The 22,488-nt window shown below is 34.0% G+C and overlaps 1 protein-coding gene across 1 annotated transcript; it reads right to left on the bottom strand.

Moving 5' to 3' along the window:
* Nucleotides 1–13,365: 13,365 nt before the first annotated feature.
* LOC127087595 (NADH dehydrogenase [ubiquinone] flavoprotein 2, mitochondrial) lies at nt 13,366–17,475 on the bottom strand. The gene is made up of 10 exons (XM_051028505.1): nt 17,263–17,475; nt 17,127–17,159; nt 16,968–17,033; nt 16,498–16,614; nt 15,140–15,217; nt 14,932–15,037; nt 14,765–14,811; nt 14,063–14,140; nt 13,891–13,956; nt 13,366–13,738 (listed from the first exon to the last, which is right to left on the bottom strand). The coding sequence occupies exons 1-10, from the start codon at nt 17,458–17,460 to the stop codon at nt 13,631–13,633; spliced, it is 897 nt and encodes a 298-aa protein (XP_050884462.1). The 5' UTR covers nt 17,461–17,475; the 3' UTR covers nt 13,366–13,630.
* Between the last annotated feature and the right edge of the window lie 5,013 nt (nt 17,476–22,488).

Raw genomic sequence — 22,488 nt, 5'->3', positions numbered from 1 at the left:
GTTGTCATGGTAATCTACATGAAAATAATGAAAAATATAAGTACCAATAATATATTTAATTAGGCCTTTAATTAAATATGCTCCCACTATTTTACTCAAAACAAATGACCCTCGCCATTTGATTCGGAAAATCTCGTTGGAAGATTTTCTAGTGGGTCGAGATCCACATTTCACTTTGTTTTAAGTCCGCGTAGGCGGATTACACAAAACTAGGTTATTTAGGTAGGAAATCCTTCCAATTGTATCTAATAAAACTCTCGAATATTTTAGTTGGGTGAATAACTCCTTATTCCAATCCATCACATGGATCATTTACAACTCTTGCTTCTAAACATATATAATATTATTATAATTTGTTTAGTTAAGTTTGACCCATTGTTTTAGCAATTGGATATTACAATTATTTCATCGCACCTTACTAATATAGAATATGCACTTCGCGTAGGCGAAACCTACATTATTCGATATTAGTCTTGATGAGTGCTAAAACTTGGAAAGCATAAACTTAATATTTAATTTGAGGAAATTTGCAATTATTCTGATCTCACCGGCTTATTTATCACATAAATCGTCTCTCACATGCATCAACATACATTCACATGCATCAACATACATACAAAATAAAACAGTTATGACCCCTAGCGCAATTGTTCTCCCAAGCCAATGAGAGAACCTAAGTTAACCTAATAACGATCTAAGTTTCTCCAAACAAGATCTCCAAGGTTGTCCTCCTTTGATATTGTATTCTTCTATTTCTTCATAATATTACATTACATAAAAGAAACTTGTTTTACATACGAGGGAGTGAGATGAGAAAAGAGGTTACATTAAGAGATTAAAAGAGAGGCACGACACGCAGGTCGTATTTTAAAATCCCAAAACAAAATAAAGGAAAACTAAGGTCATAACCGATCACCACAAGACAATAGTAATAAACATATTATTATTATTAATTTAAATTATGTTAATTAAATAAACCAAATTAAATTTCGGCGACCAATCACACGACGCATAGTCGGGGGTTCTGTTGCCCGATCAACGGACGGTGGTCAAGAGGGCACAAGAAACCAAATTATATTTCATGTTTTATAAATATACAAAGTTTCTTATTTTACATGGTTTAGAAAAATGAAAGAAACATGTATTGATAATATACCAAAGAAACATATATTTCATAATTGGTCAAATCTGTGGTTAGAGTCTGACTCTAAATTAGTTGTTTTGGCGTTCAGTAAACCATTTGTTATGCCCTGGAAAATCAAATACAGATGGGGCAATTGTATGAATCAAATAGGAAATTTTAACTTTTTGGCAACACACATTTACATGGAAAGGAACCATTGTGCTGATAAGTTGGCTAACTTAGGATTAGATATCACTAACTTTACTTGGTGGAATGTTCTTCATTTGGTTGTTGAACTAGATTACCATAGAAACATACTAGGTCTGCCTAATTTTAGACTTAGATAGGTTTGAGGTTTTGGCTCAATGTCTCCCTCATTTTATACCTATTTCATCTTTTTTTAATATATTTTAGGCTAAAGACCTTTACATTAAAAAAAATATACAAAGTTACTTATTTTACATTGTTTATCGTTTCAATCTATAAGTACAAATGTTTGACAAATTCTGAATTTAAATCATCTTCATCACTGTAAATATGGGGTCACAAATGATGGTATCCCGCTCCTTTTGAACCTTATGAAAGATCAAATATTGGTTATTGCATGCATTTGTTTATGATATAAAATAAAAAAGGATTAGATAAATAAAATAAATATGCAGTTACATGATCAAAGATTATGTTAGAAAATCAACCTTGAACCAAACTTTTTTCTACTCTTGCAATCCATCACAGAAATCTTTAGAAAATTAAATACACTCTCACCAACTACATATTAAATAAACCTAATTTTTTTTATATTGTTGAAATCTATCACAATGATACTTTTACTTATGCACGCTTTCATGGTGCTTTGATTGGACGTAGAGGGTTTCACAACAACGCTTGGGTTTCACAATAATGTTTGGGTTTCAAAACGTAGTGTCCTAGATATACATGGCTGGTGTTCGCGTTATGATTGGACGTAGAGGGTTTCTTGTGGATTGATGTGTTAGCAATATCTTAAGTGGTGTTAATTTATAAATGGACGACAAAGATATATTGAGACAAAACTGAGTTATTTTTTCCTCGATTTTTAACTAAATTGAGATATAACACTATTTCTAAAAAAACTAAAATAGGGATTAATCTCCTCGGTTACTAAATAAACCGAGGTAATAGACTACGTCTATTTCAAAAAGAATGGTGAATGGAAAAAAATTGAAAGAAACATTTATCATTTCCTTTTTCAATTTTCTACCATTCACCAATTTTTTTGTTGTTGCAGTAATCAAATAAAGGACTATATCCAGAATATAACAATGTTTCCTTTTATAAATTAAACATTGGAAAGAGATGGAACAACAATAACATCAACGATAACAAGCAAAACAACAACAACAACAACAACAATATTATGTGAGATGGATAGCAAGAGCAAAAATATGATTTGTTAAAGGTGGGTGTTAGAAGAACAACAACACATAAACATATATTTTTTTGTCTTGATATTCATCCCGAAAAATGATATTTACAAGTATGGAGTGGTTGTATATATGAGTTAGGTTTAGGGAAAAACTCAGTGAACTAATCCTTTTATAGTTAAATTTGGGTAGCATACCCCTAAGTTATTAAGGAAACTAATGGAATATATTATTTAATAACTAAAATAAAAAAGAAATGTGTCACTTTTAAAGAAATAAAAATAAGACTTGTTGATGTTGGGATTCGAAGCATGTACACTAAACTAGTTTACGCCTCAGTTTATTACAAAAATTGATGAAATAGATTGTCTTTTAGAAAGATAAATAAAACGTAGCGCATACAGGTATTACACCTCGGTTTTTGTTATGCAAGATAAAATTGTTGTCATAAAATATATTATTTGTAATAGTGGAATGAGAGGTTAAAAGGTATGCATTCCCTTTCGGGCCCCCTTCATGAACAATCCTTAGAGGTAGCTATAGAGGCTTAGAGGGATGTTTAACTTGGAGAGGCTAATTGGGTTCTGGAACTAGTAAGGACGGTGTCTCAAATCAACCCAAATGTGGAAGCACATGAACCACAAGTAGTCTTACTTAAGGTTATAGGGTGAAGATGTCTCATAACTGGCCAAATAACCATGCTTCTGAGAGGTTTCGTAGAGGACGATTAGTGAAGACTCTTCTAGACAGATAAGAGTCTTGTTGTGGAAGAACCAACCTCTAAAAGATCTAGGGCAGAAGCGTGTGATTAAGGGAAATTGGTCCTTGAATGAAATCAAATAACTTCACCCTCATACACCCTATAATCCTTTCTTTTCACTCCCAGAACAAGGTCGACCAAAGATATTCAAAATGTTCTTCCCGATAATGATTGTGATTTCTTAGCCTGTACGATTGAATCGTCTAGACAGAAGGTGATGGATATGTCTTACTAGTTGCACAGGATGCAACTATGTTGGATTTTAATACTATTAGTATAGTGGATGACTTAGTCCCATATAGACTCCAGAGAGAGAACGAAATCTTACAAAAGTGCACAAACTCTAATTTCCTTGAGAAAGGCAACATTCTTAAGGAGTTTTGAGAGGCGGAGAAACTTACAAAGGTTGTTAATGAAAACTATAAGAAGTATGGATCTCCCTCTTCTCTATATAAAAGGGTGACAAAACTTGAGAATCCTTGTTGTCTCATCAATCCAACTCTGCGGTACATTAATTTCCACCAACAAACTCTTTTGAACATTTACTTTTAATCCTGACATCGATTCAAACAACGTTAGATTTGCCTTTATGACCCTAAAATTCAACCAACTCTTCTCTCATATGATAAATGTATCATCTGCGTATTGTAAGAGAAAACGGATCCACACCCTAATATGTAGCCTAGATACTTTCCCTTTCTTCATCAATTAGTTGAAACTTTATGGTGCTATTAGGAATAGGAACAGACATAGAGGGTCCCCTTATCTTAATCCTTGACTCGTCTTAAACTTCTTCGTCGAGCTTCCAATCACTAACACCGAAATTATAGAGCCTTTAAACTCCCAAACCGTTCTACGAACATTGTCTTCTGAAAATTTACGAACCATATATTCACTAACTCCTTCGTAGATGGTATCGGCCGAAATCAATTTTTCTCTCACAATAGCAAAGAGGTTCTTCCATTTTTATTTCATCCACCTCGTTCATCCTTCTTCCATTTATTTTTTAAGATAACAATTCATTCTCTTTTCTTCTCTTATTAATAAAACCATGAAAAAACTTTCTATTCGCATCTCCTTTTTTTTCATCCACCTAATTCTTGATCTTTGCCATTGGATGCTCCAATTAAAATTCGACAACTGCATTATAACTTCTTATAACTGAAAAGGACAATATACTAGAAATTGTACACACCATATTAAATATCAAAGATATCAAAATAGTTACCACTATAAAGTCCAATTTCGTCTCTCATGCAACTTTATCGCTATACAATGCTTGCTTCGGTGCAAATCAAGCAAGATTAAAACTTTGAATACAAGTAACATGCCAAAAATAAAACAAGATATGGTTCATAGAAAAACTCAACATGCATTACATTTCACCAACAAAAAAGAAACCATCTTGTGTTACTTCTGCAAATCAAAGGTAAAAATAAATTAATCCTTAAGAGAAAAACATACGGTTCAAATAAATTTATCAAGAATAAAATCAGATACAAATTGATATGTGTGAACTAACCATTTCATTTCACTCCTAAGTGTTTCAATAATGCTTCTTTGAAGAAAGGTCTTCTAGACATCACCATCAACAACAACTAGAGCCTATTTCAATTAAGAAATGTATGTTACAAGAATTAACAGATAGGTTGCGGTAGTTCATGACTGCAAGTTAAAATTTACCACAATAATATATTGGATGCTTTGAAACAATAAATACACACGTTGCAATAAATAAAATAAAACCCATAATTCACAAACTTGGAAGATAATGCCATGAGTCTTATAACCAGGGACGGAGCCACATTATGTGATAAGGGGCATGTGCCCCCACTAAATTTTTATTTTTTTTAATATTATTATATATTTATATAATAATTGATAAAAAAAATATTTATTTTAAAAATAGTAATTTATCAAATAATTGAAAGAGTATTTTGTTATGAATTTATAATTTAAAATTATATGTAAAATTATATGATATATAGGCAAAATCATATCAAAAGTCTTTTAAATTATTTGTGTGTAATAGATTTGTCATTTAAGTTTTTATGTGTAACAACTCGATCCTTTAAATTATCAAACATGTGCATCATTAGTCTTTTTTAACCATGTAAATGTGTAAATTGTGGATGTAATTATTTTGAGTGGTTATGAAAATGATGAAGTGCAATGAAAAATCTCTAAATATTCTAAATGTTCTAAACACGGAGAAAAAGATTTGAAATCAATCTAAATGATCAATTTGTTATAAAAAAACTTAAATGACCAATTTATTATACAAAAATAATTTAAAAGGATGTAAATATATGAATAATTGTTTAGTGTTTCTTTTGTGAATTATTTATTTTAAAAATTCATTTTGAGTTTAAAATATGTTCGATTAAAATATAGTTAAATTGATTTTTTATTTAATTTTAAAATAATATTTTACTAAAATATTTTTTAAAATAATTGTTTTATATATTTTTATTTTAATACTAAGATGTCATTATGAAAAATTACGATCAACTACTCATATCATCGTCAATTACTTATATATAAAAGTAGATAGATAAATATTATTGTTGATAATAAAATTAAATAATTACATATTCTTTTGTGAAATATTTTTTAAATTTAAATTTTATAATATGATATATATTTATAATTTTTAATTTTATTCGTCGTAGATATATTATGCTACAAATTCATAAATTAATATATTGCCCCCAGAACATAAAATTTCTGACTCCGTCCCTGCTTATAACATAAAGATTTCATCAAAAAATGATCAACAAAATAAAAGAAAATGGATGGAAAGAGCGGGGGAAAGGAACAGACAATACAGAACAGAGAGAGAGAGAGAGAGAGAGAGAGAGAGAGAGAGAGAGAGAGAGAGAGAGAGAGAGAGAGAGAGAGAGAGAGAGAGAGAATTAAGAAAGACTAGAGTTCACTCACCAAATAATGGAGGTTTAAGAGAAGGTGGGTCACCGAAGGTGAAAGAGGAGAGGTGAATGGGAGGCTAGATGAATAGAGGCAAGTATGAGGGGCTGATTAAGGAATGATTGAGAAGAGACGAATACTATTGAATGTATTTCAAGTCATTCAAGTGCGGTAATCGTATAACCGATTACAATAGGGCAAACAACACTTTTGGAGTAGTAAAAATGATATTCTTCGAAAGCGTAATCGGTTAATCTGTGGTGTTAATCGATTACCACTGAGTTGATTAAATTTATTTGTTAGGTGTAACCGGTTAACAAAATGATTAAATCGGTTATGAGCCCGATTTTTGTACTTTTCTGTTATTTCATTTGGTTGTTTTAGTTCTCAATCATAATATAATCTTTGTATAAATGTATAGGATGCATTTTCATCCTAGGCTTATGTGGTAATCACTTCTCCCCCTCAACTCTCTCTCTCTCTCACTCTCAATTTTCCTCTTTCACTATCCACATTTCAATTCTCTTGACCATAGTTCACCAATCTTGTGGCTCAAAGTTTCAACATTTGGCATTAAGAGTTTGTTTCTGATCCACAAATACCTAGTGTACAATGGATGCACAACAAGCAACGCATAAGGAAAAGAAGAAGAAAGATTTAAAAGCGTTGTTCTTGGTCCATCAATGTGTTAATGGTGACAACTTTGAGAAAGTTTGTGATTTTGAATCGTCAAAGCAAGCGTGGGAGATCTCAGAGAAGGCCTATGCAGGGGCTGACAAGAAAAATGTGATGAGGTTACAAACTCACAAGCGTCAGCTCGAATTGATTCAAATAGAAGAAAATGAGACAATCAATTATTTTACAACGAGAATTACTCAGTTGATGAGTCAAGTCAAGGCATACGAAGAAATTGTTACGGAGCAGTATGTTGTCGCGAAAATCTTATGTTCATTAACACCGAGATTTGACAATGTAGTTATGGCGATTGAGGAATCAAAAGATCTTGCAACGATGTGCAAAGAGGAGTTGCAAAGCTTTCTTGAGGCTCGTGACCAAAGGATGGAGGAGAGAAAATTCGATAAGGCAAATGCGAAGATCGCTTTGCAAGCTCGCTTCAATGAGAAGGACAAGAGATCGAAAGGGAAATGGCCCATGAAGAGTAAAGGAAACTTTCAGAATTTTGGTGGAAAAGGGCCTTAAAATTCAAAGAATTTGACTTGTCAAAGGTGTGAGAGGAGATGCAACAAAATCGATGGTCAAGGCAACTTTAGAGGTGAAAATAAGAGGTTTGACAAGAGCAAGGAGCAGTGCTTTAAGTGTCAAAGGTTTGGTCATTTTGCAAGAGATTGCAATGCGAACAAGAAGGAACCTGAAGGGGATAAAGCCAAGGTTGTAAGACACGAGTTTGATAAAGAGAATACACTCTTAGTCATGATCACGGAAGAAGAATGCAGCAGCGGCAAGCTGCGGGATAGCAGCAGCAATTTAAGGAATTTTGCAAATTTGAGTTGTGACCGGTTGAATGATATAGTTTACTGATTACATCAAGAAGAAAACGCCATGATGGGTATGAAAGGAGTTCAATGAAGCGAGAACTGGTACTTGGAATCGGGTTGTTCGAATCATATGACGGGGAGGGAGGATTGGTTTGTTAAAATCAATCGTTTCGTGAAGAACAAAGTGAAATTCGCGGATGACACCACTCTAGTGGCCGATGGGATCGGTGATGTTCTGACCATGAGAAGGGATGGTGGATATTCATTGATCAAAAATGTCTTGTACATTCCAGGAATCAAATGTAACCTTATAAGTATTGGCCAATTTTTTGAGAAGGGTTATAGAATTCACACAAAAAATAATGGGTTGTGTGTTATGGATGCGAATGGAGTTTTGATCCTTAAATCATCTATGGTTGCCAATAGAACCTTCAAGGTTGATCTGGTTATGGAGCATAGATAACTAGCTACTGCAGTAAGTCGTGAAGAGTGGATGTGGCATTATCGTCTTGGGTATCTCAACTTTAGAGATCTCAAAGACTTGCAAAAGAACGAAATGGTAAGGAGCTGCCATCGATCAACATACCTACTGAAATTTATGAAGAATGTGTGCAAGCGAAGCAGCATAAGAGTAAATTCAGCAAGGATGCAGATCGTAGAAACATGAATCATGTTGAAGTGGTGTATTCAAATGTGTGTGGATCGATGCAAGTAGATTTCGTTAGTGGCAATAGGTACTTTGTCGTATTTATCGAAGATCATAGTAGAAATCTATGGACATACCTGATAAAGAGAAAGGATGGGGTATTAGATATGTTCAAGAAGTTCAATTCTAATGTTGAGAGGCAAAACGGTGACAAGCTCAAAGTGCTCAAAACGGATGGTGGAGGCGAATATATCTCAAAAGACTTTAAGAGGTTTTGTGATCAAGAAGGGATTGTAGGTGTGGTAGTACCACCCAATACACCACATGAAAAATGGAGTTTCTGAAAGGAAGAACCAATCGATCATGAACATGGTGAGAAGCATGTTAAATGGGAAGAAATTTCTGAAAGAGTTATGAGGAGAAGCGGTATTCATAGCTGCCTATTTGTTGAATAGGTTTCCTATAAAGAAGCTTGAGTAAGTAACATTGGAGGAAGCATGGTCGGGATTCAAGTCGAATATGAACCGTTTGATAATCTTTGGTTTCTTTGCATACCGACATGTTCCGGGACAACTTAGAAAGAAGTTGGATGATGAGGGAGAAGTTATGATACTTATAGGTATAACTCTACCAGTGGTTACAAACTGTTTGATGTTGTAAATAGTAGAAATGTGATCAATAGAGATGTCGTGGTCGATGAATTAAAGCAAGTGGAGCAAGTTATAACTGGTTACCAGCAGGCGTTAACCGATTACATGCAGGCGTTAACCAATTACTAGAAAGGTGTAACTGGTTACAACTTCGAAATTTTAATTCTACTGAAATGGGAAGTGCATAATAGACTGTCGTGGAAGCCCGAAATGAAGAAAATGTAAGAAGGTCAAAAAGGCAAAGGGGTTTGCCTCAAAGACTCCAAGATTATGAGATGTTCCGAGATAATAAAGTCAATGATGATGGTGATTTCGTCCATTTTGTACTTATGTCTGAATCTGAACCCGTTAATACGGAAGAGTCTTTAAGTGATCCAAAGTAGATTTGTGTTATGATGAGGAGTTGGAATCCATTGAGACTAATAGTACTTAGGATTTGGTTGATCTACTAGATGGAAAGAAGCCAATTGGTGTGAAGTGGGTGTTCAAAGTAAAAGCAAATCCCCAAGGGTGAGATAATCAAGCATAAGGCTCAATTGGTGGCTAAGGGATTTTTGTAAACATAAGGCATAGACGTATTTGCACCGGTTTCTAGGATTGAAACCATTAGTCTTGTTGTTGATATTACAAATAACCATAATTGGCATATCTACCAAATGGACGTCAAATCTGTGTTTTTGAACAGACCGCTTGAAGAGGAGTTATAGGTAGGACAACCCCCTGGTTTTGTTGTAAGAAACCAAGAGTTGAAGTTCTACAAGTTGAAGAAGGTGTTATATCGTTTGAAGCAAGCTCCAAGAGCTTGTAATAAAAGAATAGATGATTTCCTAAAGGGTGTTTGCTTCAAGAAATGTGTATCTGAGCATGGGGTGTATGTGAAGACAGATACGAGTGAATGAGTGATTATCCTTGTCTATATGTAAAAGAATTGTTGATAACTGGAAGCAACAGAAAGTGTATTTCTAAGTTAAAGAGTGAACTCATAAAAGAGTTTGAGATAACTGACCTTGGTCTCATGACATACTTCCTTGGTATTGAGTTCCACAAGTCCAAAAGGGGATTGCTCATGCACCAAAGAAGGTATGCTCTTGAGATATTGAAGAAGTTTGAAATGGAGCATTATAATACTGTCATTACTCCGGCTGAACCAAGCATGTAGTTGTCTAACAATGAGGATGAGCAAGATGTTAATCCAACTCAATATAGGAGGTTGATTGGATCCTTGCTTTATTTGTGCAATACGCCATCGAACTTGGTGTTTAGTGTCGGTATTGTGAGTAGATTCATGAGGAGACTGAAGTTGTCTCACTTGGCATCAATTAAGACAATCCTAAGATATTTCAAAGGTTTTGCTTGAGATGAAAGCATATTGAGATGAGGTTTCACTACTTGAGGGAACTTGTTAGTGAAGGAAGGTTACGATTGGGATATTGCAGAAGTGAGGACCAGATCGTTAATTTGTTGACTAAGGGAGTCACAAATGATGTATTCAATAGGTTAAAGATGAATATGAGCATGAAACACTTGGAGCACTTGAATTAAGATGGTGTGTTAAATGTATTTCAAGTAATTCAAGTGTTGTAATCAGTTAACATGAGAGTGTAACCGATTACAGCAAGGAAAACAACACCTCTGAAGTAGCATAAAATGATGTTCTTCAAAGGCATAACTGGTTAACATGTGGCTTTAACTAGTTACCATTGAGTTTATTTAATTTCTTTGTTGGGTATAACCGGTTACGAGCCTGATTTTTGTACTTTTTTGTTATTTCATTTGGTTATTTTGGTTCTCAATCATAATGTAACTTATGTATAAATGTATAGGATGCATTCTCATCCTAGACTAATGCAGTAACCATTTCTCTTTCTCTCTCTCTCTCTCTCTCTCTCTCTCTCTCTCTCTCTCTCTCTCTCTCTCTCTCTCTCTCTCTCTCTCTCTCTCTCTCTCTCTCACACACGCACACACACACACACACACACACACAACTTTCCTCTTTCACTCTCCATATTCCAATTCTCTCCACCATTGTTCACGAATCTTGTGGTTCAAAGTTCTAACAAATACTTGTTCATTGATCATGGATTATAGGGTGAGTATATGGTCTCAATCTTTTCTTTTTGTTTCGACTTTCACCATTTCTGCTGAAACTGCCATGGGCCCCATGTCTAAATAGGCAGGAATGATTATTAAGAATGCGTGGTTGAGTCTAACTTAACCCTTCAAAATCGCCTTGTTGGGTGAGGATTGTCTCCACGTATAAAGATATGTTCAGGAAATATATTTGTACTTGTGCGCTCAATAATCCTGTAAGAGAGTCGTTGAACCTCTATATTTCGTCCATATTCAGTTGTAATTTCTGGAAGATATCCTAAAATAGGACATCGGCGGAGCTACCCGGATCTATCATGACGTGCCTAATATCCCAATTGTCATGTTGAACGGTGATGACCAAGGGATCATTGTCGTGATGGTTGATGTCCATGAAATCCACCTCAGAGAAATCGATGACAACTCATGTTTACCCTAGGGCGCTATTGGGAAAGTCATGGGATATAATGTGTTCCGCGACGACCTACTTCGCGTATCTCCTTCGAGCGGCTCTGAAATTTCCCCTCCCGGAGAAACCACCGGCGATGATGTTTGCTTCCTAACGTAGGACTCTGTTTGACACCTTTAAAAGGGATATGGAAGGGTTGGAGTGGGTAATGTGGTCCAGGTTAGATTTATCAGGGGGGCAAGGTAGGCGTCATTGTATTGGTCAAAAAGTACAAGTGTGAGTGTTCCCCCTACAAGGGCATGGAGACTCAGAGGTCTTAGTAGGTGTATAATATGTTTTGGTGGTGAGGGTTTGCTCACGATGGAGAGAAACTGTGTACTGTGGTGTTTGAGGCTATTTAAAGGATCATCTCACGTGAGGTGAGAGAGACTGTTGGCGGTCAGCACTACTAAAATTCCAGGTGGATGGTTAGGTTGATCGTGTGTGTTAAGGCAGTAATGAGAATGGTGCTCTTAGAGTTATGGAGAGTGCGTATGATTTAGATTTTCTCCTTTTTTTTCTTGAGGGGTGATGTATTTGTAAGGATCTATAAGACCTAGGATTTCCTCAGAAAAGATCACCGCCCACCTAGCCAAATAGTGGACAGTTAAATTCATATTTCCAAAGGAGACGTGAGTCAATAATGACCTTGACTTTCTCTTTATTCAAAACACATCTTATCCCATATTTTTTCCCGTTTGGATGAGGGAAGATTCAAGGACGATGTGATACCTCCTCCTAGACGACCTTTCGTCGTCGCCCCTCCTTATACGGTCTTAGTGCATCGCCCTAGGCAAGGCATTTTGTACATATAACACTACAGTGTTATAACAAAAGATCAAACAATATATTAAACATCAAATAGAAAAATTCACAAACTATGAATACCGAAGTAGTCAAATTTAATAAACCGATATAAATTTTTGTGTGGTCCTTCTTAAATTCTTCTCTTTAAAATATTATTTATTTATACAGAAATTACACACTACAAGATTTATAACTATTATTTTGATAAAACTTGTTTCGTCAATTGAAAACAAAATTTTAAAGGAATTAGTATCCAAACACCCACTCTTCCAGTAACATTTATATTTACTTCATAATTCTCTCATATCAAGTGAAATGCTTCTAATCACATTTTGTCTCTTTCAACAATTTTTTATTTAAAAATAAATCAAAATCCCAACGCCTCGGTTATTCCAACGATCCCTTGATCCCTGATTATTGAATCTTCTAAGGGTAATGTTGGATAAGTGTTAAAAACTAAATAAAAAAATTGTATTAAAAATTATGTATTAAATTTATTACAAACATATAATTGATATTCTATTTATTAGCATTACCCATCTCCTAAAATGTCTTTTCTTGAATCTGAGGTTAGTCATATATTCTTGTACAACGGTCTATGCCATTTATTCGATAAAATTCCTAGTTTGGAACTGCGTTGAGACGGTCTCTAGACACAATAGAACATTTCCTTTAACATGTCTTAAATATATCGGCGGAGACAATTTTCTCCCAATTTTTATATAACAAATCATAATTAACCCAATAGAATTAGAGGTCTTCTTACTCCTTAATCGACAAAATTAGAGATTTTCCTATTAAGCTTTGCCGAAAATAATGATAGAGCAAGATGGAGCAATTTGATCCATTTTATTATCCTACAATTTAGAGAGTTTGTCAATCCACCTTTTAATTTATTTAAATCTGCAAAGTTACACTATAAAATATCCTTCCAATTACCCCCACATTTTCCTACAACTTATGGTCCATTGTAAAATCCAATAACCTGCCGAGGACTTTTCCTTGATTGTCAATCACTGTTACTCCTTAAACAACTTTCATTTCATTCACGATGATGATTAAGTAATGTAAAGACTACAGAAAGGCATAGATAATACTGTCAAGTAATAAACAAGCCAACAGATTCCAGGCGTTTTATGAAACAGATATTTTAAACTGAAGCCACTTGGGCAGGTTAATACAAAAATTGGTTGAGCATCTAATAATTTGACAATGTTCCAATTAAGGCAAGCTCGAATACGTGCAAGCCTCACATTATTGAAGACAAAATGTATCACACACTCTTCAGCAGGCATCCAGGTCACGGCATGGAGGAGGTTTGGGCTCACCTAACAATGTAGTATTCCCCCCTTCAGGTCCACTCCTAATCCGCTGTGGATTTTGTGTGCCGTGCTAAATCCAAAAATAATATATTCAGACAAGGTTATGGTCTTCTTGATTTTAGAAAATGGAAAATAAAGTCAAAAGGAAACAACAAATTCTCAACAAAAAGCAAGAATCTAAACTTTGACAAAAATGAAAAAGATTATGACAAATATCCTTACCGGTGGCTTCTCGCCCTTTCTCAGCTTTTCAACTATCTCAATTACTTTCTCTGGGGTTACATCTTCCTGGAATCAAGCATCAATATGACATATTAAGAATGCTTTCAGGAGTACAAGAACAATAATAAACCCCTCCCACCCCAAAAAGAGAGTGAAAAGAGGAAAGGCGTACAAAATAATTGTAAGTATATCCTTCTGATCCATTAGAGTAATCAGCCACTGTAATCATTGGAGCATTCACACAGCATCCCTGCATAACACAAACAACTTCAATCATGCATCAGCTGCTAATCAAACTACAGTTAAGAACATCGCATTGACTTCATATAAGACTGCAATCATGTCTGAACACAGAAACGGAAGATGAGTCATAAACCACCTACAAACCATCACGATGGGTGATTCTCATCTTTCTCAGTTATATACTGATGTCACCTAAAGGCCGTTTTCTTTTGCTAAATATCTAAGGGATCATTTAGATGGCTTCATATTACTTTTTTTTTAAATGTACGGCACAGTCTATCTTGCACCAAGAAAACTTATGCAGTCAAGAGCTGGTATTGTGCCTTGTCTTAGTTTAGCAGCGGTTTAAACTTCCTGGTTGGCAAATACTATAGCCAACCAGCTCGGCCAGCTGCATTATAATTTCTTATAACTGAAAGGACAAAATATAGAAATTATACACACCATAGTAAACATCAAAGATGTCAAAAGCTATCAAAATGGTTACCACTATAAAGTTCAATTTTGTGTCTCGTGCAACTTTATCAGTAGTATACAATGATTGCTTTGCTGCAAATCAAGTAAGACTAAAACTTTGAATATAAGTAACATGCCGAAACTATGACAAGATACGGTTCATAGAAAAACTCACCATGCATTCCATTTCACCAACAGAAAAGAAACCATCTTGCGTTACTTCTGCAAATCAAAGGTAAAGAGAAACCAACCCTTAGGAGAAAAACATACAGTTCAAATTTATCAAGAATTAAATCAGATTCAGTGATAGGTAATAGGAAAAATTAATAAGTGTGAACTAACCATTTCGTTTCACTCCTAAGTGTTTCAATAATGCTTCTTCAATACCTCGTGAACCACGTATCATACAAGGTGTAGTTCCACAGACCAATAGATGATATTTGCCAACCTGAAAATTCAAAAGAGGTAGTTGACCCAAGTTTTGGCCTGTAATAATATGAATTAGCAGAAATGAAAGTAATGCACTAATGCAGCAAGATATGATTTTCACCTTAGTTCGATTGAACATTGAGTAAAATGTGGCAACCTCATATACCCGAATAGGAGCAACCTCTATAACCTTAGCCACCTGAATGGTTTACAAAACTGTCTGTTAATAAAGGAATTAAATAGCTCCCTCCATTATTAAGAATTTGATAAAATCCAACATACAAACAGAATGTAAATTTAGGACTTCCAAAGCTATACCATAGCAACAGGAAGCTACGAGTAAATCTCAACTAAATGACGGTGACTATTTCTATAGAAGAATATTTTGTACATCAATAATCAACCCTCGCTGCATGCATAGACTTAAAAACATAGCATGGTTAGTCTTCTAGAGATCACCATCAATAACAACCACGGCCCATTTCAATTAAAGGTCTGCTACATGAATTAATAGATAGATGGTGGTATTCATGACTGCAAGTTAAAAATTTACCGCAATATATTGGATGCTTTGAAACAATAAATACACACGTTGCAATAAATAAAATAAAATACATAATTAACAAACTTGGAAGATAATGTCATGAGTCTTATAACATAAAATATTTCATGAAAAAATGATTAACAAAATAAAAGAAAACGGATGGAAAGAGAGGGGGGGAAGGAACAGACAATACAGAACAGAGAGAGATAGAGAATTAAGAAAGACTAGGGTTCATTCACCAAATAATGGAGGTTTAAGAGAAGGTGGGTCGTCGAAGGTGAAAGAGGAGAGGTGAGATGGGAGGCTAAATGATGAGAGGCAAGTATGTATGAGGGGCTGATTAAGGAATGATTGATCATGAATTATAGGGTGAATATATGGTCCCAATCTTTTCTTTTTGTTTCAACTATCACCATTTCTGCTGAAACTGCCATGGGCCCCATGTCTAAATAGGCAGGCACGATTGTTAAGAATGTGGGGTTGAGCCTAACTCAACCCTTCAAAACCGGCTTGCAGGGTGAGGATTGTCCCAACTAATAAAGACATGTTCAGACAATATATTGTCCGTTATAGGATTCTTAACAACGATTAACCATTCAAAATCCACCATATTGTTACCCTTTGGCCTCCATTTGACAACAAAGATCATGAATCATGTCTAATGACAACTCATTTAAATCTAAACCCCTTTTAATAGTTGGGCCGATAGTTTACTTTGATCTTCCTTTACTTCTATACATCATACTACATCTAATCTACCCTCTTTGCTATAATTATACAGGTCTTCTCAACACATGCCTCAACCACCAAAGGTAATACTCTACAATCCTTTCTACAACAAATGCTAGCCCCAACTCTCACTACAAAGCTTACATTTTAATTATATCATGTCTATACATAATAAGTAGAATATTTCAAGAATGAGACCAACATACCGCATCCATTGCAGAAACGGGAAGCCAGCCACCATGCTGTTGCTGTGCAAGATCCAGCAGAGGGATCACAGCAGATTGTTTATAGTTGGATGGATAGTGAGATAAAATCTCCTTCACCTGTAATTAGCACATATTAAAATCAGCCGAAGTTTAATCTTAAAAACACCTACTGGAACTAAATAGGATCATATACACAGTGCCAAAACTGAACTAAGAATCCAAAACTCGTAGAAACATTGCATTATTCATAAATTCTACACTATCTTGGGCAATATTCCCTGCTTCAATTAGAAGCTTTAACGCAATATGGATAATAAATTCAACAAATTTAAGAGCAAACCTAATCAAGCAAAAGGCTTAATGAACTTAATAACAGCTACATATTGATAAAGTATCGTTTATGTTTAGAATACTGGATACCCACGATCCAAATTTGAATTTTTAGAATGGATGAACAATAAGAAATTTACCTTTTCTTTGTTGGCATTGTTGAATTCCCAAGGAAGATTGGGGTTGTTGTCCGGAGAGTCGAGGTGCTGCGGCCAAAATCAAAAATCAATGGAATCAACAATCGCAGCCATGAAAAGGAAAATTACGAAAAACATAAACGTAAGATAAATGAGACTTACATAGTTGAGAGCTGTTGAGAAAACCCTCGCTGGCTGTGAAAAGGGGAAAAGGAACAAAATTGAAAATTGAAAACTGAAAACTGAAAACAGGAAGATGAAATTGAATTGGGAGATTGAGGGAGATTGAGAAGAAAACCTGACGGAAAATCTGACGGATCTCGTTGAGACGATTCGCGGCTAAACGTGCCAGCATTTTGGAAGAAACGAGAAGAAACCAAACCACGGATCGGAGAGAAGACTGTGAGAGAGAGAGAGAGAGAGTAGTGAAGGTTGTAGTGTAAGAGAACATAGAGATGTGGCAGCGTGTTGGCCGTTCGATGAGATTGCAAAACATTTTTTTGTTTGGGCCTTTGAAAAGTGGATAATAAGACCAGGCCTATATGCATATTTGCTTCAGAGAACTACTTTTGCCACCCTCCATTTGGTTATTAAAAGTTCCCCAAAATATTTTTCAAAATTACACAAATTTCTCGCTTAAAACTTACAATGTTATCAAAATAAAAACTTACAATGTTATCAAAATAATCCGTAAATTTTAATGGTCTTTCACACACTCTGACGTCTAAGTCAGTGACTACTAAAGACACTAAGAAATATTTTAAGTTAGAAAATATGTGTAACTTAATTTGACATATTGTCTTCTTTTTCTAATTTATTTCAAGGTTTTGGGGACCTATAACCAAAAGGACACTCTTGTTTTATAAATCATCTTATCTCCTATTTTCCAGGAAAATCGATATGAAATGTTGATTAATATTTTATTTACTTAAATTAAAACCAGTTTTTTCCTTGGTTATGTTCCCTCAATTTTTCTAAAAATCGATATGTAAACTCTAACAATATTTTTGTGCTATAGAGAATGAAAGAAACATCATTCTTTTCCATCTAACAAACTGAAACAACATTTTTCATCTTCTCCAAGGAGGAAGGAAGCTCAAACCCCAAACTAATACTTTTCTTTGACTCTCTCATCACGTTTATGGCGTGTAAATTTTTTTCTATGATTGTACCCGTAATGTTGTTGTTGTTTAGGGATGGCAAAAAACCTCGTACCTACGGGTATCCGTGGATAAAATATGTCACGGATACGAGGCGAGTAGCTTTATGGATATTCACGGATAAAATAAATGGATATTTAAATACTCCTTTGTTAATGGATATAAATATGGGTTTAATGAAACTCGTACCCGCGAATATTTGTATTCGTCAGTGAATTATAAAAAATATTTAAATATCATTAGTTTATTATACTTTATCTTTTCATCTTCTAAAAAAATTAATCTTATATAATAATTATTATTATTATTATTTTGAGTTTTTTTTTAAATAAAATCTTTCACATTCCATACAAATCCTATTTAATCATTTCATATTTAAACTTCTTTAATACTCTAGACCTCGTTTCAATAATTCCACCATTCAACCAACAAGTATCACCATTCCTCTCTCTAACAAGTGTCTCATTTCCTACTCGATTGCCGTATGTTCTTCTACCATAACTCACAATCATAATTTTTTTATTTGTTTTGGTTTTTTTATTTGTTTTGGTTTAAAATAAAATGTATTAATATTATGTTTGATTGTTATTATATTTTGGTGAAAAAGAAGAATTAATGTGATAGTATTTTGTTGTTAAATTGAAAGTGAAATGTATGAATATTATATGATAACTTTTTGTGTTTAAAAAGAAGCTAATTTTTTTTTTATTTTAGAAAAAAATGTTATCCATGGATTTTTATAAATATATGCAAATACTTTAAAACCAGCGGATTATCCATATATCCATTTGGATGGACGCGGATATCATAGTACCTATCCCCATAAATATGCATTTATATCCTTATTATTGTTGATGTTGTTGTTATTGTTATTGTTATGATTTTAGAGACTTATGGTATGGTATATCATTAATGTTGTTTTTTAGGCATTTGTAGATGTTGTTCTTTTATTGAAATTGAATGTTCCTTTTGTTGGCATTGCATGATTTTTGTTTATTTTCAAAAGTTGTATGTGATTATGGATGTTGTTCCTAACGATAATAGGATTTATGGTGTCCTTGTAAAAAATATTGAAATACGCAAAAATATTCAAGAGATGTTATATTTAATCATTTAGATTGTGAATAAATTATTCAAAATTACACAAAATGTGTATGGCATAGTGAAGTGACAAAAAAGAGACTTGCGCCACATAGAGTTAAAGTTGGTGAATTTATTAATAATAATATAAAAGATATGATATGTGACGTTGGAATATATGCTTTTAAGAAAGCATGTGTGGAAGATACTTTGTAAAAAGACATGAAAGATTCGTTATATTCGGGATGTAAATATTTTACAAGATTGTTAGATGTGTTAAAAATATTTAATATTAAGTCAATAGGTGGGTGAACAGATATAAGTTTCAATAAATTGCTTGAATTGTTGCAAGAAATGCTTTCAGGAGGTAACATGTTGTCAAACCGTAGTTATGAGGCCAAAAATATATTGTGTCCAATGAGTTTGGACTATGTCAAAATACATGCATGTCGTAATGATTGCATATTATACATGAAATAGTATGAAAACTTAAAAGAGTGACGATGTGTGGGGAGTCACGCTACAAGCATTCATCATGGCATCCACAACTTTTGTAAGTGCAAGTGGATTAACAGTAACGCGGGCGTATAAACCGATGGATTAGGATTCACATGGGTTGATCTTCGAAAGACAACTTATATGAATGAACCATTCATTACGACATCCCAAACAAAACATTTTTTATGCCATTGATTCTTCTAACATAAGATGGTCAATTATTCTAAAAGAAAAATATATTTCTGATAGTTATGAAAATCAAATTTTAATTTTTAAGACACCTTCTTTCACAACACATATACATCTATCATCGGAAAAAAATGATTCAAACGATGTGCATGTTATTCATCATGATCATCAAGAGGGGATATGGAAAAACTAGTAAGTAAATATTTTATATACTTATGCATGTTATTCATCATGATCATCAAGAGGGGATATGGAAAATGTATATATATATTCATTTTACTAGTATTTTTTCTCATCATGTAGAGATGTCAAAGGATACCCTATGTTGTATAGTTTTAGAAGTAAAAGTCAGAAAATTAAAAATCCATAAAGCAAGTGTTATATGATGTATGTTGTTGATATTGATATTGAAGTTTGAAGTTGGTAGTGAAGATTGAATTTTGAATGTTGTTCTTGTTATTGAGATCAAAGATTTAAAATTTTAACGTTATTGCTATTAATTATCCTAATTGGTTTAAAATGTTGTTCAAATTATACGTGTTCAACGACTGATTACAAATCACATAAGAGAACTTTTGAATGGCCTATAAGAATTTGCATTTTGGTTATTACTTTTGTTGGTTAATCATTTATTTTAGTTTTGTTGTGATATTATAAGGTGTGTGCCATTTTGGATTTACAACTGGTGTAAACAATGAATATATTTGGTACACTCTTTCTGTTTGAGAATTTTTGTTTATGAAATGGGCAAAATGTATAATGTTCCTATTTTAGAAATGGGCAAAAAAAGTTATGTAATACAGGTTAAAAGGAAAATATAGAATGAAAAAAATAGTTAAATAACATTGATTTTTCCTCGGGTAATATTATAAACTTAGGTGCTAATATTGCTATATTACCTCAGTTTTTCTTATAATCGAGAGAAAATATGGAGCGTGTCATCCAGATTTTAAAATAATAAAAATGCAGGTGTTAGGGATCAAACTCATGACCATTAAGTCTTTCCTTTAGATGAAACCTCGATAGATGTAACAAAATGACACTCATTTTACGTCACCCTTCGTTACCTCGCATACGAAAGTGAGGTCAACCCCCATTTTTAGCCGAGATAAAATGGGTTTTTTGTTGTAGTGCAACCACCATTTTCACAAAAATGTTTGTTATTCATGGCTTCTAACTCCTAATCTCCATAAGAAAAGAAAGTCCCATCTTCTGGAAATGATGACTCTGGGAAGTTGGGGAAATTCACGTCGGTTATGTCCAGCTCGGCCCCTTGTTCCCAACAAAAAAAATCGCATTAATCCCTAATGTGAACCGATGCTCATTTGGCTGAAATAAGGCATTCATGATGTCATGGCAAGAGTGATGACTTACCAAATTCATATTTATCGTGGACCAAGAGTTATAGACTGAAGAAGAGAATCAACAGTCCAAGGTTGAAATTTTAGAGTTAGAAATAACATAACAAACTAAGGGGGCGCTAGAGACTAAAAAATGGAGAGGAAGAATGATGTTTCAACATTGATTTAGGAACTAACATAGTCTAACGAAACTCGTGAATCTTTGAATAAAAATCTTGTTGATACTAAGAGCAAAGTAGGGACTATAACTTCCACACTTAAAGAGTTGATAAAGGATTTTGAGAAATGGTTGGAATATCCATAACCACCATTCATATATAAAACATCTCACGCGAGACTCAAGGTATTTTTTCTCTATCCTATAACTCAATATATTTTTCATTCTCTTATTGACTTGGACGTTAGAGTTCTAATCTTGTAGGTACACCTCAGACGATGTTGTCATTTCATATTCTCATTGGTAAGATGAGAATCACCCTTGATGATGTATCGTGTCTCCTCCATCTTCCAATCATATTAAGATTGTTGGATCAACTTAACATTCATGGATCTGAGGCACTCTTTCTAATGGTGACAAATTTAGGAGTTAATGCGAGTGAGGCCCAAAAGGGGATAAAAGACACCATAGTGTGTCATGTTCTACTTTTATTCCAAAAGGAAATTATATTGACCAATTAAATGCAGTTGTAAAATGTTGCAAACGATGATACACATGTTGCCTACCATATACAATGTGCATTTAAGATAAACCTTTTGATTTTGGTTGGCAAATGCATTTTTTGGGCAAAAGTGTGAGATATGTCGATGTTGTTTATCTTAAATACTTCATGGAATTTAAGCGGATTCATAGGTACAACAGGGGGACAACTTGTTTGGTTTATTTGTACTCCGAGTTAGCTAAAGGTAGTATCTGTCTATTCCAATCAATTGATTTACACGCCATTTAATAATTCCATATTACTTGTTTTACATCCCTACTAATATTTCACATGAACCATTTTTAGGCACATATCCTCTACAATTTCCCAAGTATTGCCAGTTGGGAATATGTTTTTGCTACACTTAAGAGTTTCCATGTACATGCTCGATTAACCCACTCAAGGGGAATCTTATGTTTGAGCTATATAGTCTCACTCTTGATCACACTCCGGTGGATGGTATTTGTTTCTCACCATATAGAGAGCACCCTCAAACACGACATATGAAGGTTATATGTTGGTACTATTGATGGATGGC

Source organism: Lathyrus oleraceus, chromosome 5, assembly GCF_024323335.1.
Source record: "Lathyrus oleraceus cultivar Zhongwan6 chromosome 5, CAAS_Psat_ZW6_1.0, whole genome shotgun sequence".
NCBI classification, from domain to species: Eukaryota; Viridiplantae; Streptophyta; class Magnoliopsida; order Fabales; family Fabaceae; genus Lathyrus; species Lathyrus oleraceus.
Note: the sequence above shows the minus strand (reverse complement) of the source record. Positions and strands in the feature narration are given on the sequence as shown.